Source organism: Macaca fascicularis, chromosome 3, assembly GCF_037993035.2.
Source record: "Macaca fascicularis isolate 582-1 chromosome 3, T2T-MFA8v1.1".
NCBI classification, from domain to species: Eukaryota; Metazoa; Chordata; class Mammalia; order Primates; family Cercopithecidae; genus Macaca; species Macaca fascicularis.
The window spans coordinates 51,390,839-51,410,848 of NC_088377.1; the positions used below are offsets into that span (position 1 = coordinate 51,390,839).

The 20,010-nt window shown below is 45.0% G+C and overlaps 1 protein-coding gene across 1 annotated transcript in view; it reads left to right on the forward strand.

Annotated features, from left to right (window-relative positions):
• The window catches only part of YWHAG (tyrosine 3-monooxygenase/tryptophan 5-monooxygenase activation protein gamma), a 32,770-nt gene extending 13,265 nt beyond the window's left edge, over positions 1-19,505 (forward strand). The window contains exon 2 of the mRNA XM_005549330.4: positions 16,019-19,505. Within this exon, the coding sequence (XP_005549387.1) occupies positions 16,019-16,675 (657 nt within the window). The 3' untranslated portion in view covers positions 16,676-19,505. The remainder of the gene's footprint in view (positions 1-16,018) is intronic.
• Positions 19,506-20,010: the final 505 nt, after the last annotated feature.

The following is a 20,010-nucleotide window of genomic DNA, read 5'->3' on the forward strand; positions in this document are numbered from 1 at the left end:
CTGCCTCAGCCTCCCGAGTAGCTGGGATTACAGGCTCGTGCCACCATACCCGGCTAATTTTTGTATTTTTAGTAGAGATGGGTTTCACCATATTGGCCAGGCTGGTCTTGAAGACCTCATGATCTGGCTGCCTCAGCCTCCTAAAGTGGTGGGATTACAGGCATGAGCCACTGCTCCCCGTCTCATTTATTTATTTTAAACCTTAACTTACGCTGTATGTTAATGGGAAAGAGTAGGAGAGGGAGAATAGAAGAATGTAATAGAATAGTGGGATTCCATGGTGGGGGAAGAAACATCTTTTGTTGGCACTTAACAGAGAAGGTAGTGATAGGTGCAGCTACTTTTGGAAGAAAGGCCTTAGGATGGATCTAACTAATGGTCACATTCCTCTATGAAGAAGAGGTGGCAGTAACCTAGGATTGCCAGGTTTATAGTGACTTCAACCTCTAGTTCTCTCTCTCTGTTCCCCTCCCTCACGTAAATCTTGGTTGTGAGAGTGGGAGGGGCAGGGGGTTGCATTGATCTGGGTATTTTAGGGATGGTGTAGCAGAAGGACAAGACATGGTATGCCTGCAGAAAGAATGGAGTTGCTGGGTCTCCATGAACCTTGCAGGGAGTGAATAAAGCCTGAAGGGAAGGTGCTGGGAGAGAAAGGACGGTATTCAAGAGTAAGTCTTACAGGTAAGAGTGGGGACTGGGAAGTTACAAGAGTTTGACTTTAAAAGTGAATGATTCTGCTTAAGGTCAAGAGTGTGGTTTGCGGTAAGTTGTCCCAATTGACTAGTTCAACTAACGTTTATAATTCATTTTTGAGAATAGCCTTGGGATAATGGAAGTGGAACCAGAGGTCTGGACACAGATAAATAACCCTATTTAAAGTGAGCATGACATTGATTCCAGGAGAAATTGTAGAAGCAAAGATCAGACCTGAAAGAGATTATCACGTAGGAGTCAATATGGGTGTGTTTAAGAACCTTTTTAACTAATTTTGATCGAACTAATTTTGGAATGGGTTTTTGACTGCCAGCCATGGGAGTGCTGGAACATAGTATATCTGGATTTTTTCAAGGCATTTGATGAGGTGTCTTCTTGATATGGAGTTAGGTGAGTTGCAGAGGCATGTCATGTGCCCTGATTGTTTTAACAAGCCTAATTCTGAGGCGGGCAGATCACCTGAGCTCAGGAGTTCAAGACCAGCCTGGCCAGCATGGTGAAACCCTGTCTCTACTAAAAATACAAAAATTAGCTAGGCGTGGTGGTGTGCACCTGTGGTCCCAGATACTCAGGAGGCTGAGGTGGGAGGATCTCTTGGACCCAGGAGGTGGAGGCTGCAGTGAGCTGAGATTGTACCACTGCATTCCAGCCTAGGCAACAGAGCAAGACTCTGACTCAAAAAAAAAAAAAAAGCCTAATTGTTTGCTTAAAATCCTGTACCTTGCTCTCCAGATTCATCTGTTCCATTCCACTTGGTGCAGGTGTTGCTTAACAGTAACACTTGCAGAGAACGATAGATCTCGGGCTTTGGCTGCCATCTCAATAGGAATTGAGTATGATTTGCTTTTCATAAGTCAGTTTAGTTTGGAGCTTTGAAATACCGTATTAGTTTTTGCTTGTCTTAAAGTACCCCAAACAAGTATTTGTTGATTCTCACAATTCTGTGGGTTTGCTGAGTAGCTGGTCTAGGCCAGTTGCGCTGCACTGAGATTGGGTGAACTGCAGTGGCCTCACCCACAATCTCTCACCTCCAGGTTAACCCAGGCTTCTTCACGGGGTGGTGGAAGATCCCAGCAGCGAGTCCCAATGCACAGGCACTTGCTTATCTCATACAGCCTTGCTTATCTCATACTTGCTCAGGCTCCATTAGTTAAAACCAAGTCACATGACCAAGTTCAGATTATGGAGGTAGAGAGATACCCAATCTCTTGATGGGAGTAGCTGGATTCATATTGGAAAGGAAGTGGGTGGAAGGAATGACAGAGTCAGGAGGTGTTACTAGGACCCTTTTTGAAAACAATCTCTGCTGGGTACGTCACGTGTAGATTGATGTCATTCAGCGCACATTCAGAAGTGACTGTTGAGTTAAGGTCCCACCGTGATTCATGGGTGATGCTGATTCACATGGCCGAGCCCAGATTCCAGGGGTGGAGTATAAGTGTTACATTAATGTGAAGAAGCAGAGAGAGGTGTGATGGGAAGAGTCTGAGTCTGGTAGCCGGGGTATTGAGAACTCACAGGAGGGTTCTTCTGCTTCCACAGTGTACGCATTTGGAGCAGATGATCCTTTGCTGATATGGAGGCCATCCTGTGCATTGTAGGGTGTTCAGCAGCATCCCTGGCCTCTACCCAGTAGATACCTTAATAAAGCTGATTGTTAAAAATGGCTGCAATACGCCATAGTTTACAACAACTTTTACACGTAAAAAAAAAAAAAAGTTTTTGTTTTTCTCTTGAGACAGAGTCTTGCTCTGTCACCCAGGCTGGAGTGCAATGGTGCAGTCTCGGCTCACTGCAACCTCTGCCTCCTGGGTTCAAGCGATTCTCCTACCTCAGCCTCTCGAGTAGCTGGGATTACAGGCACCCACCACCATGCCTGGCTAATTTTTGTATTTTTAGTGGAGACGGGGCTTCATCATGTTGGCTAGGCTAGTCTCGAATTCCTGACCTCAGGTGATCCTCCCACCTCAGCCTCCCGAAGTGTTGTGATTGCAGGCGTGTGCCACTGCGCCCGGCTGGTTAATTTTTTAATAGTTTAATTTTTTGTTGGGAAAGTCCTCTCTCCCCCCGACTTCCAAATCAGATCTATGATAAAACTAGTAATTAATTAGAAATAGTCGCTAATTTGTTTGATGAGTTCAGAAAGTAGCCCAGCGGAGGTTTGAAGCCTGATACGCTAAATAGCAGACTGAGGGGTATTGATAAGCGGGAGCGCATTTAGGGGAAGATCGGGACAGGGAGGCGGGTGTGGCCTGGCTGTGGAAACAGTGAGTAAGGTTAGAGAAGATTCTAGGATATGAGAACCAACCTCGCCAGTTTCAAAAATGGATTCTGGCCCCCAAGAGAGAGCAATCTTAAGGCCAGTGAATGGCAGTTGTAGGGAAATAAGCAGCCTTGATATGAAGAATTCAAGTACTTATTAACCTCTGAAGGTGGAATTCAACCAAGTTCTCACAGAAGTGTGCAACAGAGGGTCAGAGACCATCCTTCACCCAGCGGCGGTTGTAAGAGGGAAGGGAGTGCAGAGTGGATTATCTGTATTTCAGAGTACGTTATCTTAGTGTGTTTCTTCTTTGACTTTTTCCTCCATATTGGTGGGATCGAATGCTTCATAATGACAGATACCCATGGCAGGACATGTAAATTTCCTGCTCTTTTTCATCTTTCCTTTATGATAGCTGTGCATAAACTTAAAACAAGGCCTTTCGTTCACCTTTTTGGAGAGGATATTAAGAAATATAACCTGCATTACACTACTAGGAGGACACAAGAGGAGGATTAAATGTAAGAGCCAGAGGTCTGTGCTCCATTACAGTGAGTTTTCTCTGTGTAAGTCCACATATTATGAAACGTCAGGTATTTCGAATTTTGTATTTCAAACAAAAGAGTTGATGTTTGATTGCTGGTGTGTGTGAGAGTGCTGTATAAACTGTCGTATAGTGCAGCAATTTTTCAATAGCTTTGTTGAGATATAGTTTACATACCGTGCGATTCACCCATTCAAAGTGTGCAATTTAATGGTTTTCAGTATGTTCAGACTTGCATAACCATCACCACATTTTAGAACGTGCCATCAACCCAAAAAGAAACCCCATATTGGCAGTCATTCCCCATCACCTCCCCTCCCAACCCAGCCCTAAGTAACCACTAATCTGCTTTCTGTTTCTATGGATTTGCCTATTCTGGACATATTATGTAACTGGAATCATACAGTATGCAGTCTTTTGTGACTGGCTGCTTCCATTTAGCAAAATGTTTTCAAGATCATCAGTGAAGCATGTTATCAGTGCATCATTTGTGTGTCTAAATAATATTCCATTATATAGATCACACTACATTTTGTTCAGCCATTCCTCATTTGATGGACATTTGCATTGTTTCCACCTTTTGGCTCTTAGGACTAATGTTGCTGTGAACCTTACAAGATTTCTTTTTTTTTTTTTTTTTTTTTTTTTTTTGAGACAAGAGTCTTGCTCTGTCACCCAGGCTGGAGTGCAGTGGTGCCACCTTGGCTCACTACAGCCTCTGCCTTCTGGGTTCAAGTGATTCTCGTGTCTTGGCCTCCTGAGTAGCTGGGATTACAGGTGCGAGCCACCACGCCTGGCTGATTTTTGTATTTTTAGTAGAGATGGGTCTCACCATGTTGCCCAGGCTGGTCTCAAACTCCTGACCTCAAGTGATCTGCCAACTTCAGCCTCCTAAAGTGCTGGGATTACAGGCATGAGCCAACGCTCCCAGCCCCTGTACAAGATTTTGTATGGGCCAGGTGCGATGGCTCCCCCTGCACTTTGGGGGTCTGGGGGACAGGAGGATCACTTAAGCCCAGGAGTTTGAGACCAGCTGCAGCAGCATGGTGAGACCCCCATCTCTACAGAAACTAAAAAAATTAGCCGGCTGTGGTGGCACATGCCTGTAGTCCCAGCTACTCGGGAAGCTAGGCGGAGGCAGAAGGACTGAGCCCGAGGCTGCAGTGAGCCGTGATCATACTACTTGCACTCCAGCCTGGTTGACAGAGTGAGACCCTGTCTCAAAAAAAAAGAATTTTGTATGGACGTATGTTTTTATTTCTCTTGTGTTGATCTGTGAGTTGAATTGCTGAGTCATAATGCTGCTAAGGAAGCATTTTGAGAAACCGCTACAATTCTTAACCTAGAGAAATAAATATGCATGGTTCCCATCTGAATCGACGGGGTAGGGCTGCTTGAGGAGATATTATAATAAAAACCCTCCCTCCTTGGTTAAGAACTATTTGTATAGTGGAAAGCATGCAGGATTTGGAGCCAGTGTATTTGAGTTCTGTTCTTCAGCTCTGAGCCTTAATTTTCTTTAAATTAGGAATAATGATACTTAATCATAAATGATTGTCTCGAGGGCGAGGAGTTAATAGTTTTGTTGAAAAATCCATCTCTGATCACAGAAGTTTATTAGAAAAATATAGACTAGATGGGTCATTCTTTTTTTTTTTTTTTTTTTTTTTTTTGAGACGGAGTCTCACGCTGTTGCCCAGGCTGGAGTGCAGTGGCGCGATCTCGGCTCACTGCAAGCTCCGCCTCCCGGGTTCCCGCCATTCTCCTGCCTCAGCCTCCTGAGTAGCTGGGACTACAGGCGCCCGCCACCGCGCCCGGCTAATTTTTTGTATTTTTAGTAGAGACGGGGTTTCACTGTGGTCTCGATCTCCTGACCTTGTGATCCGCCCGCCTCGGCCTCCCAAAGTGCTGGGATTACAGGCTTGAGCCACCGCGCCCGGCCTAGATGGGTATTTTCTTAACATGATAGAGAAAAACACAATTAAACCAAGAGCTGACATTTAAGAATGAAACCACCAGAAATAGTTCCATTGAATTCAAAACAAAACAAAAAAATGCTTTTAAGCATTATTGATATTGGCCTTGTCCAGGTAGTATGTGATTCAAGTATAGGAAGTTCTAGCTATGGGAAAGGACAGGTGATATTTGGAAACCATAGGTTATGTTTGTAGAGAATAAACTGGAAAAATACTAGAATTGTTAGTGAAACAGGGCTGATCCATACAGTTGCCCCTTGCACAATGTGTGAGTTAGGGGCACAGTCAAATCCCATGTGTAACTTTTTTGTTTTTTTGTTTGTGTGTGTTTTGTTTTGTTTTCTGAGATGGAGCCTCACTGTGTCGCCCAGGCTGGATGGAGTGTGATGGCGTGATCTCAGCTCACTGCAACCTCCGCCTCCCAGGTTCAAGCAATTATCCTGTCTCAGCCTCCCGAGTAGCTGGCATTACAGATGTATGCCACCACGCCTGGCTAATTTTTTGTATTTTAGTAGTGACAGGGTTTCACCATGTTGCCCAGGCTGGTCTCGAACTCCTGAGCTCAGGCAGTTCACCCGCTTTGGACTCCCAAAGTGCTGGGATTACAGGCGTGAGTCACCGCGCTTGGCAGAAATTATTATTAAGAAAAGCGTAAGAGAAACTATATTTACTCGGCCGGGCGCGGTGGCTCAAGCCTGTAATCCCAGCACTTTGGGAGGCCGAGACGGGCGGATCACGAGGTCAGGAGATCGAGACCATCCTGGCTAACACGGTGAAACCCCGTCTCTACTAAAAAATACAAAAAAGTAGCCGGGTGAGGTGGCGGGCGCCTGTAGTCCCAGCTACTCGGGAGGCTGAGGCAGGAGAATGGCGTAAACCTGGGAGGCGGAGCTTGCAGTGAGCTGAGATCCGGCCACTGCACCCCAGCCTGGGCGGCAGAGCAAGACTCCGTCTCAAAAAAAAAAAAAAAAAAAAAAGAAACTATATTTACTCTTCCTTAAGTGGAAGTCGGTCGTTGTAAAGGTCTTCATCCGCATGGTCTTCATGTTGAATAGGCTGAGCAGGAGGACAGAGAGGATGGGGCTTGCTATCTCAGGAGTGGCAGAGGTAGAGGAAAATTCACATATAAGTGGATTTGTGCAGTTCAAACCTGTGTTGTCCAAGGGTCAACAGTATAGTATATATTCTGTATACTGTTTTTAACTGTATAAAGATATCCTTTGTTCTTCGTTGTATCTTTATCATTTTTATACATTATTATTATTTCTGTATATATTTTTTGAGATGGAATCTTGCTCTGTTGCCCAGGCTAGAGTGCAGTGGCACAATCTTGGCTCACTGCAACCTCCGCCTCCTGGGTTCAAGTGACTCCTGTCTCAGTCTCCTGAGTAGCTAGGATTACAGGCGCGCACCACCACGCCCAGCTAATTTTTGTATTTTTAGTAGAGACGAGGTTTCACCATCTTGGCCAGTCTAGTCTCAAACTCCTGACCTCAGGTGATCTGCCCACCTCGGCCTCCCAAAGTGCTGGGATTACAGGCGTGAGCCACTGCCCCCAGCCTATTACCATTATTTTTATACAGCTAAGTTAAAACACACAGAAAGCAAAGAAGTGTGAGTTTGAGTTTGTTGTATATATCCATAAACTTTATATAAAATTACTGGCATTGGGCTTTTCTGAAAACTTGGCTTTCAAGGTTGTCTTTAAGCTCCAATTGTAGGTACGAATAACGGTAACTAGTGGAGAGGGTTTGTTGGAATAGGTACTACTAGTCATCGGTACAAAGTCCAACCTAATCAACCTTGACTGTTTCCCAGCCAGTCTTGCGTTCAGACCCTTCTAGAAATGCAGTGTGAATGCACAGAGGATTTTTAGTGCCATCTAGATTTCTGTCCTGTGCACATGACCAGTGGATACGTGCCTGTTACCCACACTGTCACCTTCACAAGGAAGCCTTGGCAGTGTGATCGGAGAAAAATTCACAGAATGAATGAGGTTGAGCATTTTTCCTGTTTTCCTTTTCTCTGTGCCTTTTACCCATTTTTGTGTTACTGGTTGATCTTAGAAATTCTTTGGAGGTTTTTATGTGTTAGAGAAATTAGCCCGTTCTCCATGGTATTGCAGTAGTTACATCATCAGAGACTCTTAGCATAGAAAAAGAGCACAAGATTTGAAGCCCGAGGGCTGGAGTTTTTTTTACTCTGTGGAGTGTTAATGACGTGACTCTGGGGAAAAGTCATGTTATTTCTCTGAGTCCCACCTGTAAAGTGAGTGTAATACCCGCCGTGTAGAGTGGGACTTGGCACTGTCAGCCAAACCCAGGCTCTCACCCAGCTCTCCTCTCGTCTGTGAGACCTTGGCTTGGCCTTGGGTAGAAGTTTCACAACTCTGAGGCTGTTGCTCTTTCTCTAATGAATGTTTCCCTTCTGCACAGTTTGTAGCCAGGGTGATTGCTGCTGAAAAAAACCAACTAAAGTTGTTACTTCCTAATTAAAATTTTCTCCAAGTATTCCATGCAGTTTGCTACGTTAAGAATACCTCTGACTGATACTCCAATGTGAATAAGTTGTATTTTGTCCATGTAGACTGAGTACCTTGAGTACATCCCACTAACGTTTTGTGTCTTCACGTTGTGGTACAATGTGATGTAGATACTAGATGGTCCATGGATGCTTGATGAATTAATTATTTGATAAGTAGTGGCCATTAAGCATATTTTCCCTAGTCACCAGACCTATAGAACATGTTGTATCAAGTTTTCTGGAATGAATGTGTGTTGAAAGTCCCCAAAACTGCTTCCAGGCTTGGTGATTTGCTGGGACTCAGCAAATACTTGTACTCACGGTTGTGGTTTTTTTACTGTGAAGTATATAAAGCTCAGTCAGCAAAGGAGGTTGGGCACAGTGGCTCATGCCAGTAATCCCAGCACTTTGGGAGGCTGAGGCGGGCAGATCACTTGAGCTCAGGAGTTCAAAATCAGCCTGGCCAAACATGGTGAAACCCCGTCTCTACTAAAAGTAGAAAGTTTAGCTGGGCGTGGTGGTAGGCACCTGTAGACCCAGTTACTCAGGAGGCTGAGGCAGGAGAATCACTTGAACTTGGGGGGCAGAGGCTGCAGTGAGCTGAGATCGCACCACTGCACTCCAGCATGGGTGACAGAACGAGACTCCATCTCAAAAACAAAATTAGCAAAGGGAAGAGGTTCATGAGACGAAAATCAGAGGAAGCCAGGCACAAACTTTCAAGAGTCCTCTCCTAGGGAAATCACACGGGATATGCGTCATTATTCCAAGCTGTGACAATATGTGAGAAATGCTGCCTACCGAGGGTCTCGTTAGAGACCAGCTGGGGGCTGGTCACCTAAGTACCCTCTGTCTACCTAGCACATGTCCAAATCCGGATTCCCAGAAGGAAAACAGGTTTAACATAAACCAGATTGTTTGTACCAACAGTTTGGCGACAGTGAGCTATCTTTATCAGGGAATGGTGGGAACCCTCCCTAAATCCGAGTGCTCAGATGCCAGCCAGAGACCAGCCTTGTAAGCAGGCCTTTCGAAAGACAGCAGACTCAAGCCTGTTATGTTAGCTCTTCTGCACAGAATAGAGTTCACGTTTGAGGCGTGTTATTCAGATACGTAAGGTTATTTTCACAAGTGTTCAGTCGATTATTTAGTAAATATAGGTTGTCTTTCAAATACACGATGAGTTGTGATGAAGGAGAACTGTGTCCCATCCATTTGCAGTGGTTTATTCCACTGTCTGCATGGTGTATCCTTAACATGGACATCAGCGCACATCCTGCACTTGGTCGTCTCATTCTTTCTGTTTCTATTTAGCACTCACTGCATTTCTCTTTTTCATGGCCCCTTGGCCCTTTCAGGTGACAATATTCTCAAATTCTAGGAGGACAGAAAATGTAAGATGGAACCAAGTCTCATACCTAGCACCTGCTAGGTTAAAAAAAAAAAAAAAAAAAAAAAAAAAAAGGCTGGGCATGGTGTCTCATGCCTGTAACCCCAGCACTTAGGAGGCCAAGGCGGGTGGATCACCTGAGGTCAGGAGTTCGAGACCAGCCTGGCCAATGTGGTGAAACCCTGTCTCTACTAAAAATACAAAAATTTAGCTGGGCGTGGTGGTGGGTGCCTGTAATCCAAGTAGGTATACTTGGGAGACTGAGGCACGAGAATCACTTGAACCCGGGAGTAGAGGATGCAATGAGCCAAGATCGAGCCATCACGCTCCAGCCTGGGTGACAGAGTGAAACTCTGTCTTGGGGGGAAAACAACAGACTTTCTTAGAGCAGTTTTGGGTTCACAGCAAAATTGAGTGGAGTTCCCATATACCCCCTGCCCCCACACAAGCGCAGCCTTTCTCCCTCAGCAGCCCCCACCAGAGGGGTACACTTAAACTAATTAATGAATGTATCATCATTATCGCCTAAGGTCCACAGTTTACAGTAAAGCTCACTCTTGGTGTTCTACATTCTGTGGATTTGGACAAGTATGTAGAGGCGTGTAGCCACCATCTGAATATCACACAGTGTAGTTTCATTGCCCTGAAAGTCCTGTGTGCTCTGCCTGTTCATCTCTCCTTGCTTAGTTTTTGGATGTGAACTTCAGTTCTTTGTAGAGATTTTCAGTTTTATTAAATCAATGTGTTGGGTGAGGTGGTACATGCCTGTAGTTCCAGTTTGAGGCAGGAGGATTGATTGCTTGAGCCCCCAGGAGTTATTTAAGAAGATGAAAAATGCAGAATTGCATTCATAACTTTTTGGGGGCAGGGGACAGATCGCTCTGGTGCCCAGGCTGGAGTGAAGTGACTCCATTTTGGCTCACTGTAACCTCTGCCTCTCAGGTTCAAGTGATTCCCCTGCCTCAGCCTCCCAAGTAGCTGGGATTACAGGCATGCACACCACACCTGGTTCATTTTTGTATTTTTAGTAGAGACGGGGTTTCGCCATGTTGGCCAGGCTGGTCTCAAGCTACTGACCTCAAGTGATCCACCCACCTCGGCCTCCCAAAGTGCTGGGATTACAGAGGTGAGCGGCTATGCCTGGTCCCTACCATTACAATGTAAGGTTCTTGTTAGATAAGGAAATTGTGAATGACCTGATGCTCCATGACTTAAGGTCAGAAAGTCATCTAAGCAGCTTTCCAAGAATTTCAAGAGTTGCTAATCTTAGGTAGAAAAGGTTTCTCTCATCATCAACTCTTAGGGGAAAATAGTTGACACTAATTAATATCTGATTCCTTAGCAGCTGGGATTTGGGGAGTTCTACTTTTTAAACTGTTGATGAGAATAACATAGATTTTTCTAACCATTTTACCTACAGCTATCTTTAACATCTTTTAAGTCACCAAAAGAAATTTGAACTTGAGCTTGTAGTAGTAGAGAAGGCAGAAATTTTAATTTTGTTTTTAAGCAGAACATAAAACTCTGGGGAATAAAAACCGAAACCTACATTCCAACAGCCATGACAGTAAATTTTGGGGACCATGTTTACAAGTGTCCCATTCGTAGAAACAATTTATTAACCAGGGCGTGGTGGGAGGCAGAGGTGGGAGGATCACCTGAGCCCAAGAAGTTGAGGCTGCAATGAGCTGTCATCACACCATTTCTCTCCAGCCTCGGCAACAGAGTGAGACCCTATTTCTTTTTTTATTTTTTTATTTTTTAAAGAAGAAGAAGGTTAGGCAGGATGGCTCACGTTTGTAATCTCAGAACTTTGGGAGGCCAAGGCTGGAGGATCACTTGTGCTCAGGAGTTCGAGACCAGCCTGGACAACATACGGTGACCCTGGCCCCTGCAAAAAAAATAAAAAATTCGCTGGCGTGTTGGTAGATGCCTGTAGTCCCAGCTTCTCTGGAGGCTGAGGATCAGGAGTTTGTGGCATGGGTGCAGTGAGCCATGATTGCACCACTATACTCCAGCCAGGGCAACAGAGTGAGACCCTGTCTCTGTTTAAACAACAACAAATTTAATGACTGTTTTGAAAAATGTTACCTCCCTTCCCAAATGATACGGATCCTGTATCGTCCCACATTTGAATAGTCATTCTGTCATTCTGTATTGATTAAATCTTTTTAGACACTATTAAAATAACTTCTGTTATCTTAAGAGGTTATCCTTTGACCTTTAAAACTAGTATGGTGGGGATCTCTTATTTTAATTTAAAAATAACATTAATTCTCATGCAAGTAATTTTGATCTAAAGGATAAAGGATTTTTAAAAATTCTGGTTTAAGGTGTTCAGAACAGCCATTCTTTAGACTTTTTAGAGCTGAAGGGTTTCCCCTCTAACTTAGTTTTTCACTGGCAGAGAACATCTGGGCGTGCTCCAAATGTGGTCGAGCTACTGCATCCAAAGGTGATACTGGCATTTCGTCGTAATCTCCTTGTTCCAATTTGTCTGGGGACAGCTAGACAGACTTTACATAAGTACAGATTGCCACTCTGGGCTCTGCAGGGAGACTTCATTTGCGGCAGGAGGAGCCCCCCCAGGACTGGTGAGGTAATTTGAGCTTTAAATAGCTCCTGGCCCTTGAAATAAGGACAGCATGATTTAGGGGAAAGGCCAGAACTTGATCTCTGTGGCCTTCGGCACGCTGGCCTCCCCTTGCACTGGAGGCAGTCATGAGGCCTGCGCTGCGGGACGGTTTGTCTTCGGCATCTGCACACTCAGGAAAGTATGCCAGAGCCCGGTGGCAGCAGCACCCGAGGGCTCAGCTCCTTCCAAAGCCAAGTCTGGGCAGTTTTTTTTTTCAGGCTATATGGAACTAGGGTTTATGGAAAGGAAGGGATGTGAGGCAGCTAAGGCAGTTTCCACTTAAAATAGAGAAGAGGATGAAACGGAGAAGAGACACTCGATAACAGGAAGATCGTTAAGAAATGTAGACATCCCCTGTAGTGAGAACCAGAAGGAAAATTATTCAGGGTATTCTTAAAAGTAGTTCCTCACATTTCTGTAGCATTTTACTTTTTCAAGAAGACTCTGCTGGGCACAATGGCTGTCACCCGTAATCCCAGCACTCTGAGCGGCCAAGGTGGGAGGATCACTTGAACTAAGGGTTTTGAGACCAGCCTGGGCAACATAGTGAGACCTTGTCTCTACTAAAAATTTTAAAATGGCTGGATGCAGTGGCTCACACCTGTAATCCTAACACTTTGGGGGGCTAAGGTGGGTGGATCACTTGAGGCCAGGAGTTTAAGAGCAACCTGGCCAACAAGCAGGACCTTGTCTCTACAGAAAAACACAAAAATTAGCTAGGCATGGTGGCACACGCCTGTAATCCCAGCTACTCGGGAGGCTGAGGCAGGAGAATCGCTTGAACTCTGGGTGAGGTTGCAGTGAGCCGAGATGGTGCCATTGCACTCCAGCCTGGGTGACAGAGTGAGACGAGGTCTTTTTGAAACTCTGTCTCAAAAAAAAAAAAAAAAAAAAAAAAAAAAAAAAAAAAAAAAAAAAAAAAAAAATCAGCCATGCATGGTGGCTCACACCTGTAGTCCCAGCTACTCTGGAGATTGAGGTGGGAGGGTTGCTTAAGCCCAGTAGTTTGAGGCTGCAGTGAGCTGTGATCATGCCTCTGCACTTCAGCCTGGGAAACAGAGTCAGACCATGTCTCGAAAAGAAAAAGAAAAAAGAAAGACTTTCTTATTTGTCTGATATACCTGTATATTACCTTATGAAAGAGGACAGAAATCCCCGTTTTGCAGATAAGAAAACCAAAGCCCAGAGAAATGAAGCGGCTTGTCCCCATGATTGCTTAGCAAATGATGAAAGTGGGAAAAGCCCAGTCTTCCAGTTATTTGTGGACACATCATCAGAATTCAGCATGACTGACAGCGGTCTGCTAGATGACAGATAGTCAGTGCACAATGAGACATGAGGTGCCTATGTTTATTCATGCAGGAATGTTTGCAGAAGGCCAGGGCACAGGAGGTGGTGGAGCAAAGCATCTCTTTCCTGGTTCCTTCTGCTCTGAACTCAAGTAGTGCCAACCCCCTATTCTTCCCCTCTTTTGAGTCTGGTTCACCGAGGGCACGGCTGGTAGGAGTAACGTTGTTCTCCAGCGTTAAACAGAGCATCAGTAATGTCTAGGAAAAGGTTGACTTTAAAACAATATTGGAGAATATTGGAGCATACAGCACTGGCTGATGAGTTCATTCAGAAGATGAACCGCCTGCCATAAACTAATAAGATGATTTGGTTTATGTTTTGATTTAAATTATCTCTGAGTAGATGCTGCTTGAAGTAGTGACTGTAACCGGTTTTGCCAAGCATACCCCCCATTTATAATTTAAACAAAAAGTTTTTTGAGATGGAGCCTTGTTATGTTGGCCAGGCTGGTCTTGAACTCCTGGCCTCAAGCAGTCCTCCCCACCTGGTGTCTCAAAGCACTGGGATTACAAGAATGTGCCAATACACTGAACATAATGATTCAAACATAGAAAAAAAGTCTGGTAGTTCAGTTCCTCCATGCCCCAGGAGTTTAGTACAGGGGTGTCCAGTCTTTTGGTTTCCCTGGGCCACATTCCCTTGGGCCACACATAAAATACACTAACACTAATGAGAGTTGATGAGCTTAAAAAAAAAATTGCAAAAAGAAAATCACAATGTTTTAAGAAAGTTTATGGCCGGGCGCGGTGGCTCAAGCCTGTAATCCCAGCACTTTGGGAGGCCGAGACGGGCGGATCACGAGGTCAGGAGATCGAGACCATCCTGGCTAACACGGTGAAACCCCGTCTCTACTAAAAAATACAAAAAACTAGCCGGGCGAGGTGGCGGGCGCCTGTAGTCCCAACTACTCGGGAGGCTGAGGCAGGAGAATGGCGTAAACCCGGGAGGCAGAGCTTGCAGTGAGCTGAGATCCGGCCACTGCACTCCAGCCTGGGCGGCAGAGCGAGACTCCGCCTCAAAAAAAAAAAAGAAAGTTTACAAATTTGTCTTGGGCTGCACTCAAAGCCATCCTGGGCTGCATACAGTCCGTGGGCCGCAGGTTGGATAAGCTTGGTTTAGTAGATCTTTTGGGATTCTAGCTCCCTACCTGTCATCTCTGTATGTCATATAATGTTATGCAGATGCTGTGGTTGATCTACACAGGACAGGGAGTAACCACTTTTCTTCTCTCCTCTCTTTGCCCCATCCCCAGCCAGTTGGCATATGCTGGTAGTCCCAGCTCCTGGGTAGGCAGAGGTGGGAGAATCATCTGAGCCTGGGGAGGTTGAGGCTGCAGTGAGCTGTGATCCCGTCGCTGCACTCCAGGCTGGGTGATAGAATGAGACCCTGTCTCAAATACATTAATAATAGTAATAATGTGGCCGGGCGCGGTGGCTCAAGCCTGTAATCCCAGCACTTTGGGAGGCCGAGATGGGCGGATCATGAGGTCAGGAGATCGAAACCATCCTGGATAACCCAGTGAAACCCCGTCTCTACTAAAAAATACAAAAAAAAAAAAAAAAAATTAGCCGGGCGAGGTGGCGGGCACCTGTAGTCCCAGCTACACGGGAGGCTGAGGCAGGAGAATGGCGTGAACCCGGGAGGCGGAGCTTGCAGTGAGCTGAGATCCGGCCACTGCACTCCAGCCTGGGCGACAGAGCCAGACTCCGTCTCAAAAAAAAAAAAAAATAGTAATAATGTATTTCACATGATTGACAAATAATGCAATAGTGTATGACTCTGATACTATAGAAACCAGGTAAATAAATTTAGTATTATTGGCTGAATTTTTTTATTATAAGCAGTTATTTGTAGTCATAAAAATGTACAACATTGGTTGGAGATGCCACTTTAGTTTTCTGAAGGTGATTAATTTTGGGAGTGATGAGGGCAGGAGCCTTGAGAAATGGTCATCTTGGGAGAAGCATTGATTCCTGTTGCCCAGCTCAGCTCAGAGGCGCTGCGCTTGCCTTTTTCTTTTGTATTGCTCGTTGTAAAGTTGTATTCAGTCAGACACTCCCACTGCCACAAATACATGTTCCCTGGGTTGCTGAAGTATCACAGCGATCGGACTCAATCCCAGGCCCCTTATTTGGACTCACTGAGGTTTAGAATTCACGTGCGTATGATCAGAAAGGCCTCCATGTTTCTCAGAAGTCAGCTTGAAGTTGACTCAGTATTTTCTCATCCAGAAGGGATGGGACTGAAGTTTACTAGACAGGGCAGGATTAGGAGGAATTTGTCAGTCTGTTTTCCTAAAAAACCGCGGAGTTAGACCATCTGTACTCGCAGTCTCTCATCTAAGGCCTAGACTTGACAATGTTTTGTGGAACACACGTGATAAGCCTGCGTCCTTTTCTGGGGAGGAAGCCGGGGTTCAGACACCATTGATCCATTGATCCAGCCGCACTTTTCCCTGCCTTGTGTGTGCTCCACCTCCAGCCCCCTTCCCCCAGCCCACGCAACGTAATTTCCTTCTGTTCATCATGTTACTCAACAGAGCTCTGTTCTAGTGTCTCAAAGATACAGTTAACCTAGTGGACACCTTCTGTACCATAACAACTCTGTTCTTTCCTCCTGACAGGTGACAGAGCTGAATGAGCCACTGTCGAATGAGGAACGAAACCTTCTCTCTGTGGCCTACAAGAACGTTGTGGGGGCACGCCGCTCTTCCTGGAGGGTCATCAGTAGCATTGAGCAGAAGACATCTGCGGACGGCAACGAGAAGAAGATAGAGATGGTCCGTGCGTACCGGGAGAAGATAGAGAAGGAGTTGGAGGCGGTGTGCCAGGATGTGCTGAGCCTGCTGGATAACTACCTGATCAAGAATTGCAGCGAGACCCAGTACGAGAGCAAAGTGTTCTACCTGAAGATGAAAGGGGACTACTACCGCTACCTGGCCGAAGTGGCCACTGGAGAGAAAAGGGCGACGGTGGTGGAGTCCTCTGAGAAGGCCTACAGCGAAGCCCACGAGATCAGCAAAGAGCACATGCAACCCACCCACCCCATCCGATTAGGCCTGGCTCTTAACTACTCTGTCTTCTACTACGAGATCCAGAACGCCCCGGAGCAAGCGTGCCACTTGGCCAAGACCGCGTTCGATGACGCCATCGCCGAGCTCGACACCCTCAACGAGGACTCCTACAAGGACTCCACGCTCATCATGCAGCTCCTCCGCGATAACCTCACGCTCTGGACGAGCGACCAGCAGGACGACGACGGCGGCGAAGGCAACAATTAAGGCCCCAGGGGGACTGGCAGCGCACGCGGATGCTACTACTGCAGTCTTTATTTTTTTCCCATGAGTTGGGGGTCGGGTGGGGGAGGGAAAGGGAGGGATGACCTTCCCAGGGAGAAACCCACGACCTGTCCTGTCTTTGATCGCCTCTTTGACATTTTTGCCAAAATACCACTAGTGGAAAGTCAGGCTAGCTGTGCTGGTATTGGAATAGCAGCCTCACACTGGCGTCTGGACTGTTCTGTAGATTCATGCAAGTGGAGCTGTCTGTCTCTAATTTAACTTATTGCTAGGTAATAGGGTTTTCAGATGAAAAGAAAACTTAAAGAGGAATGGCCCTCATTCAGTAAGTTCTGTGGTTCCAGTAAGGATTTTTATGTACATACGCTCTCGTGTCTCGTTTTGGGTACTTTCTATCTCATCTGTCTTGGCTCTGCATGTTTTCCAGGGTGTAGCCTACAGACATGGAACAGTGTAAATCCCAGACTGACAGACTTAGAACCTGAGGTCTCATTCGTCCTTACGGTTTAGGCCTTGCCAGTTTTCCGAAGTCTCTGATTAGTTGACAGTATTAACACTAAATTGCAGTTTACAGTATTTCTACATTACAGCCATATGTAACACCAAGCCATTGATTGTGTACTTTTCCTTTGCTAGTTGTTTGGGCTTTAACATCCTTATTCAGCCTTATCCAGGTTGGTTTTGCTGTTGATTGGTCTCCTAGGCTAGATGAGGAGAATGAAAGTGACTTCAGGTTTTGGTTCATAGGTGCTCGGCAGGTGGCTGTGGGATTTTTTTTTTTTTTTTTTTTCGGTCCTTCTTTCCTCTTACCGTAAATCCACCACCAAAATTATTAATCCTCTTGAGAGAAACGTGAAACGCCACAAAAATAGAGAAAATTCAGGTCTGTATGTCATGGATCGTGTTGGTATTTTCAGAGAACATCCCGCTTCCGAAGCTGCCGCAGCTCCCTCCTCAGGGATCACACTGCCGTCGCCCACTCTGCACTGGGGCGTTTCCCACTGCGCCTCGTGCCGGCGGACGCAGCTGGGTGGAGAAGCTATGGGGTTGGAGAGGCGTTTGGAGAAGGTCTGTGGTGCAGTGTGTGAAAATTCAGGTGCTAGAAGCCTACTGGTAGAAAAACCCAAAAGGAAGAGCTCTATATCCTTAACCATTCTGTCCAATTTCGGGAGCCTTGTCAGTGTTTCGGTTTTTCCTCCCCGAAGACACTCCTTCCCCAAGTAATTGTTGTAGGAAGATAAAAAACTGTTACCCGATAACAAACACTGAACTATTTGACCAGAACTTTTTCCTCTCGAGATAGTTTTTCTTTTTAATGAAAAAAAGCATAGAAATTGGAGATTGGCTTGTCTTGCGCAGCCAGTGCACATTTAGAATTGACGGAAACAACATTGCTATTTCCACCCATTTGTTTTCAGCAGCCTTAAGGCCCTCATTCTCATTTTGGGTGAATCTGTCTATCTGTGAACGTGGCCCGCATGTGCATTCTTTTTTTTTTTTTTTTTTTTTTTTTTTTTTTTTTTTAAGTAAAGTCAGTGACAAGAGGAACTCCCGAGATGTGTGATGACACCACACTTGTTTTCTTTGTTTATTTTATTTAGGCAAGAAAAAGTGTGAGTAATTGAGGAAAAACTGACAGTTGCTTTTGCTAATACCAAAATTGAGCTTACAATTAGGAGCTGAGTATGTGTAACAGGATACAGGTGACAGTGAAGATAGAAGAACCATGATGACCACAGACTCAATGTGCTCTGTAACATTGCACAGTTTACCCAGCATGACTTTCCTTAGAAGGCCCCCTCCTCACGCTAGAGCAAAAGTCCCAGTTAACTGAAGCCTACCAGAAGAAGTGGTAGAAGAAGCTTTGCTGCTTTTGTGCCTCTTACAGGCGCCTAAAGTCATTGCCATGGGAGGAAAACGGAGTGGGGGGCGGGGTTGGTGGGGCTTTCCCTAATTTATCTTCATGTCCAGTGAGCAGTGTTGCGTTTTTCCTTGTAGCATTTGGAAATGATTTACTGGAATTACAAAACCTATTTTTCCTTTAAATTTCAGCTTTGGCTCTGGCTGCTTTTTAGAATAATGCAAGATAAAAATCACACCTGAGGGCTAAAAACGGAGAGGGAATGGGAGACTTGATATTTAAGCAGCTTTGAATGGTTTTTCTTTTCTTTATTTTTAAAGAAATGCACTTGCCTATGATACTGTCTCTCCAGTGAAATGATTACTCCTCCATTACTCTATTGATACAATATTGTGCATGCTAGTGTTGTATTTCTATACAGTAGCTTGAAATTGATTAACTTATACTGTAGGTGTTATGTATTCCTATGACAAAAAAATTAAGTCTTCAAATTTTTTAAAGGTTTTTTTTTTTCTTTTTTTTTTTAATTTAATTTTTCCTTTTGGGGGTAAAGTTTGCTCTACCAAATAGTGATTGTAACAAATTGATCTGTTTTGGATGTTGCTATAGTGACATGCAGTTATATATTTTGTTTTTAAAAAGGGGGGGAGCAAAAGAAACACCAGTGTTAGCTTAATCTTAATGTCTGGTGTTTGTCATGGTGAAATTATAACTATTACAGTGTCGGAGAACAACGAATATGTTCTCTGAATGAGCCTTTGTGCTTTTTGTCATGTTATGCGGTGAACTATTTTTAAGGTCTAATCAGTGATTATTTTTCCAGCTCCGTGTTTCTCTAGGGAATTATTTCACACACGGACCATCTTTAGCAGTTTCCTCAGTGATGGAATATCATGAATGTGAGTCATTATGTAGCTGTCGTACATTGAGCAAATAAACTTACAGATCTGACGCCAGTGTTCCTTAGCTTCATTGTGTCAGTTCGGCTGTCCTTTGCTTTTGAAGGTTGGATCCGATGTTGGTGTTCTCTTCCCTCCCCAGCCCAACGAATGAAGTTGGGTTGGCGGGAAAAAGGGAAAAGACAGTATATACTGGAAAGCGCCTCCAACCAGGAATCAGATTTGGGTTTGGGGACTTAAAAAACCATGGCACCAGGCCGGGCGCAGTGGCAGGAGAATCGCTTGAGCCCAAGAAGTGGAAGTTGCAGTGAGCCAAGATTGCACCACTGCCTTCGAGCCTAGCAACAGAGTGAGAATCCGTCTCAAAAAAAAAAAAAAAAAAAAATTGCACCTTTTAGGGTGGGAGCAGTGGCTCACACCTGTAATCCAGCACTTTGGGAGGCCGAGGGGGGAGGATCACTTGAGGCCAGGAGTTTGAGACCAGCCTGGACAACATATTGATACCCTATCTCTGTTAAAAAAAACAAAACAAAACCAATCCATTGCATCTTTTGGGC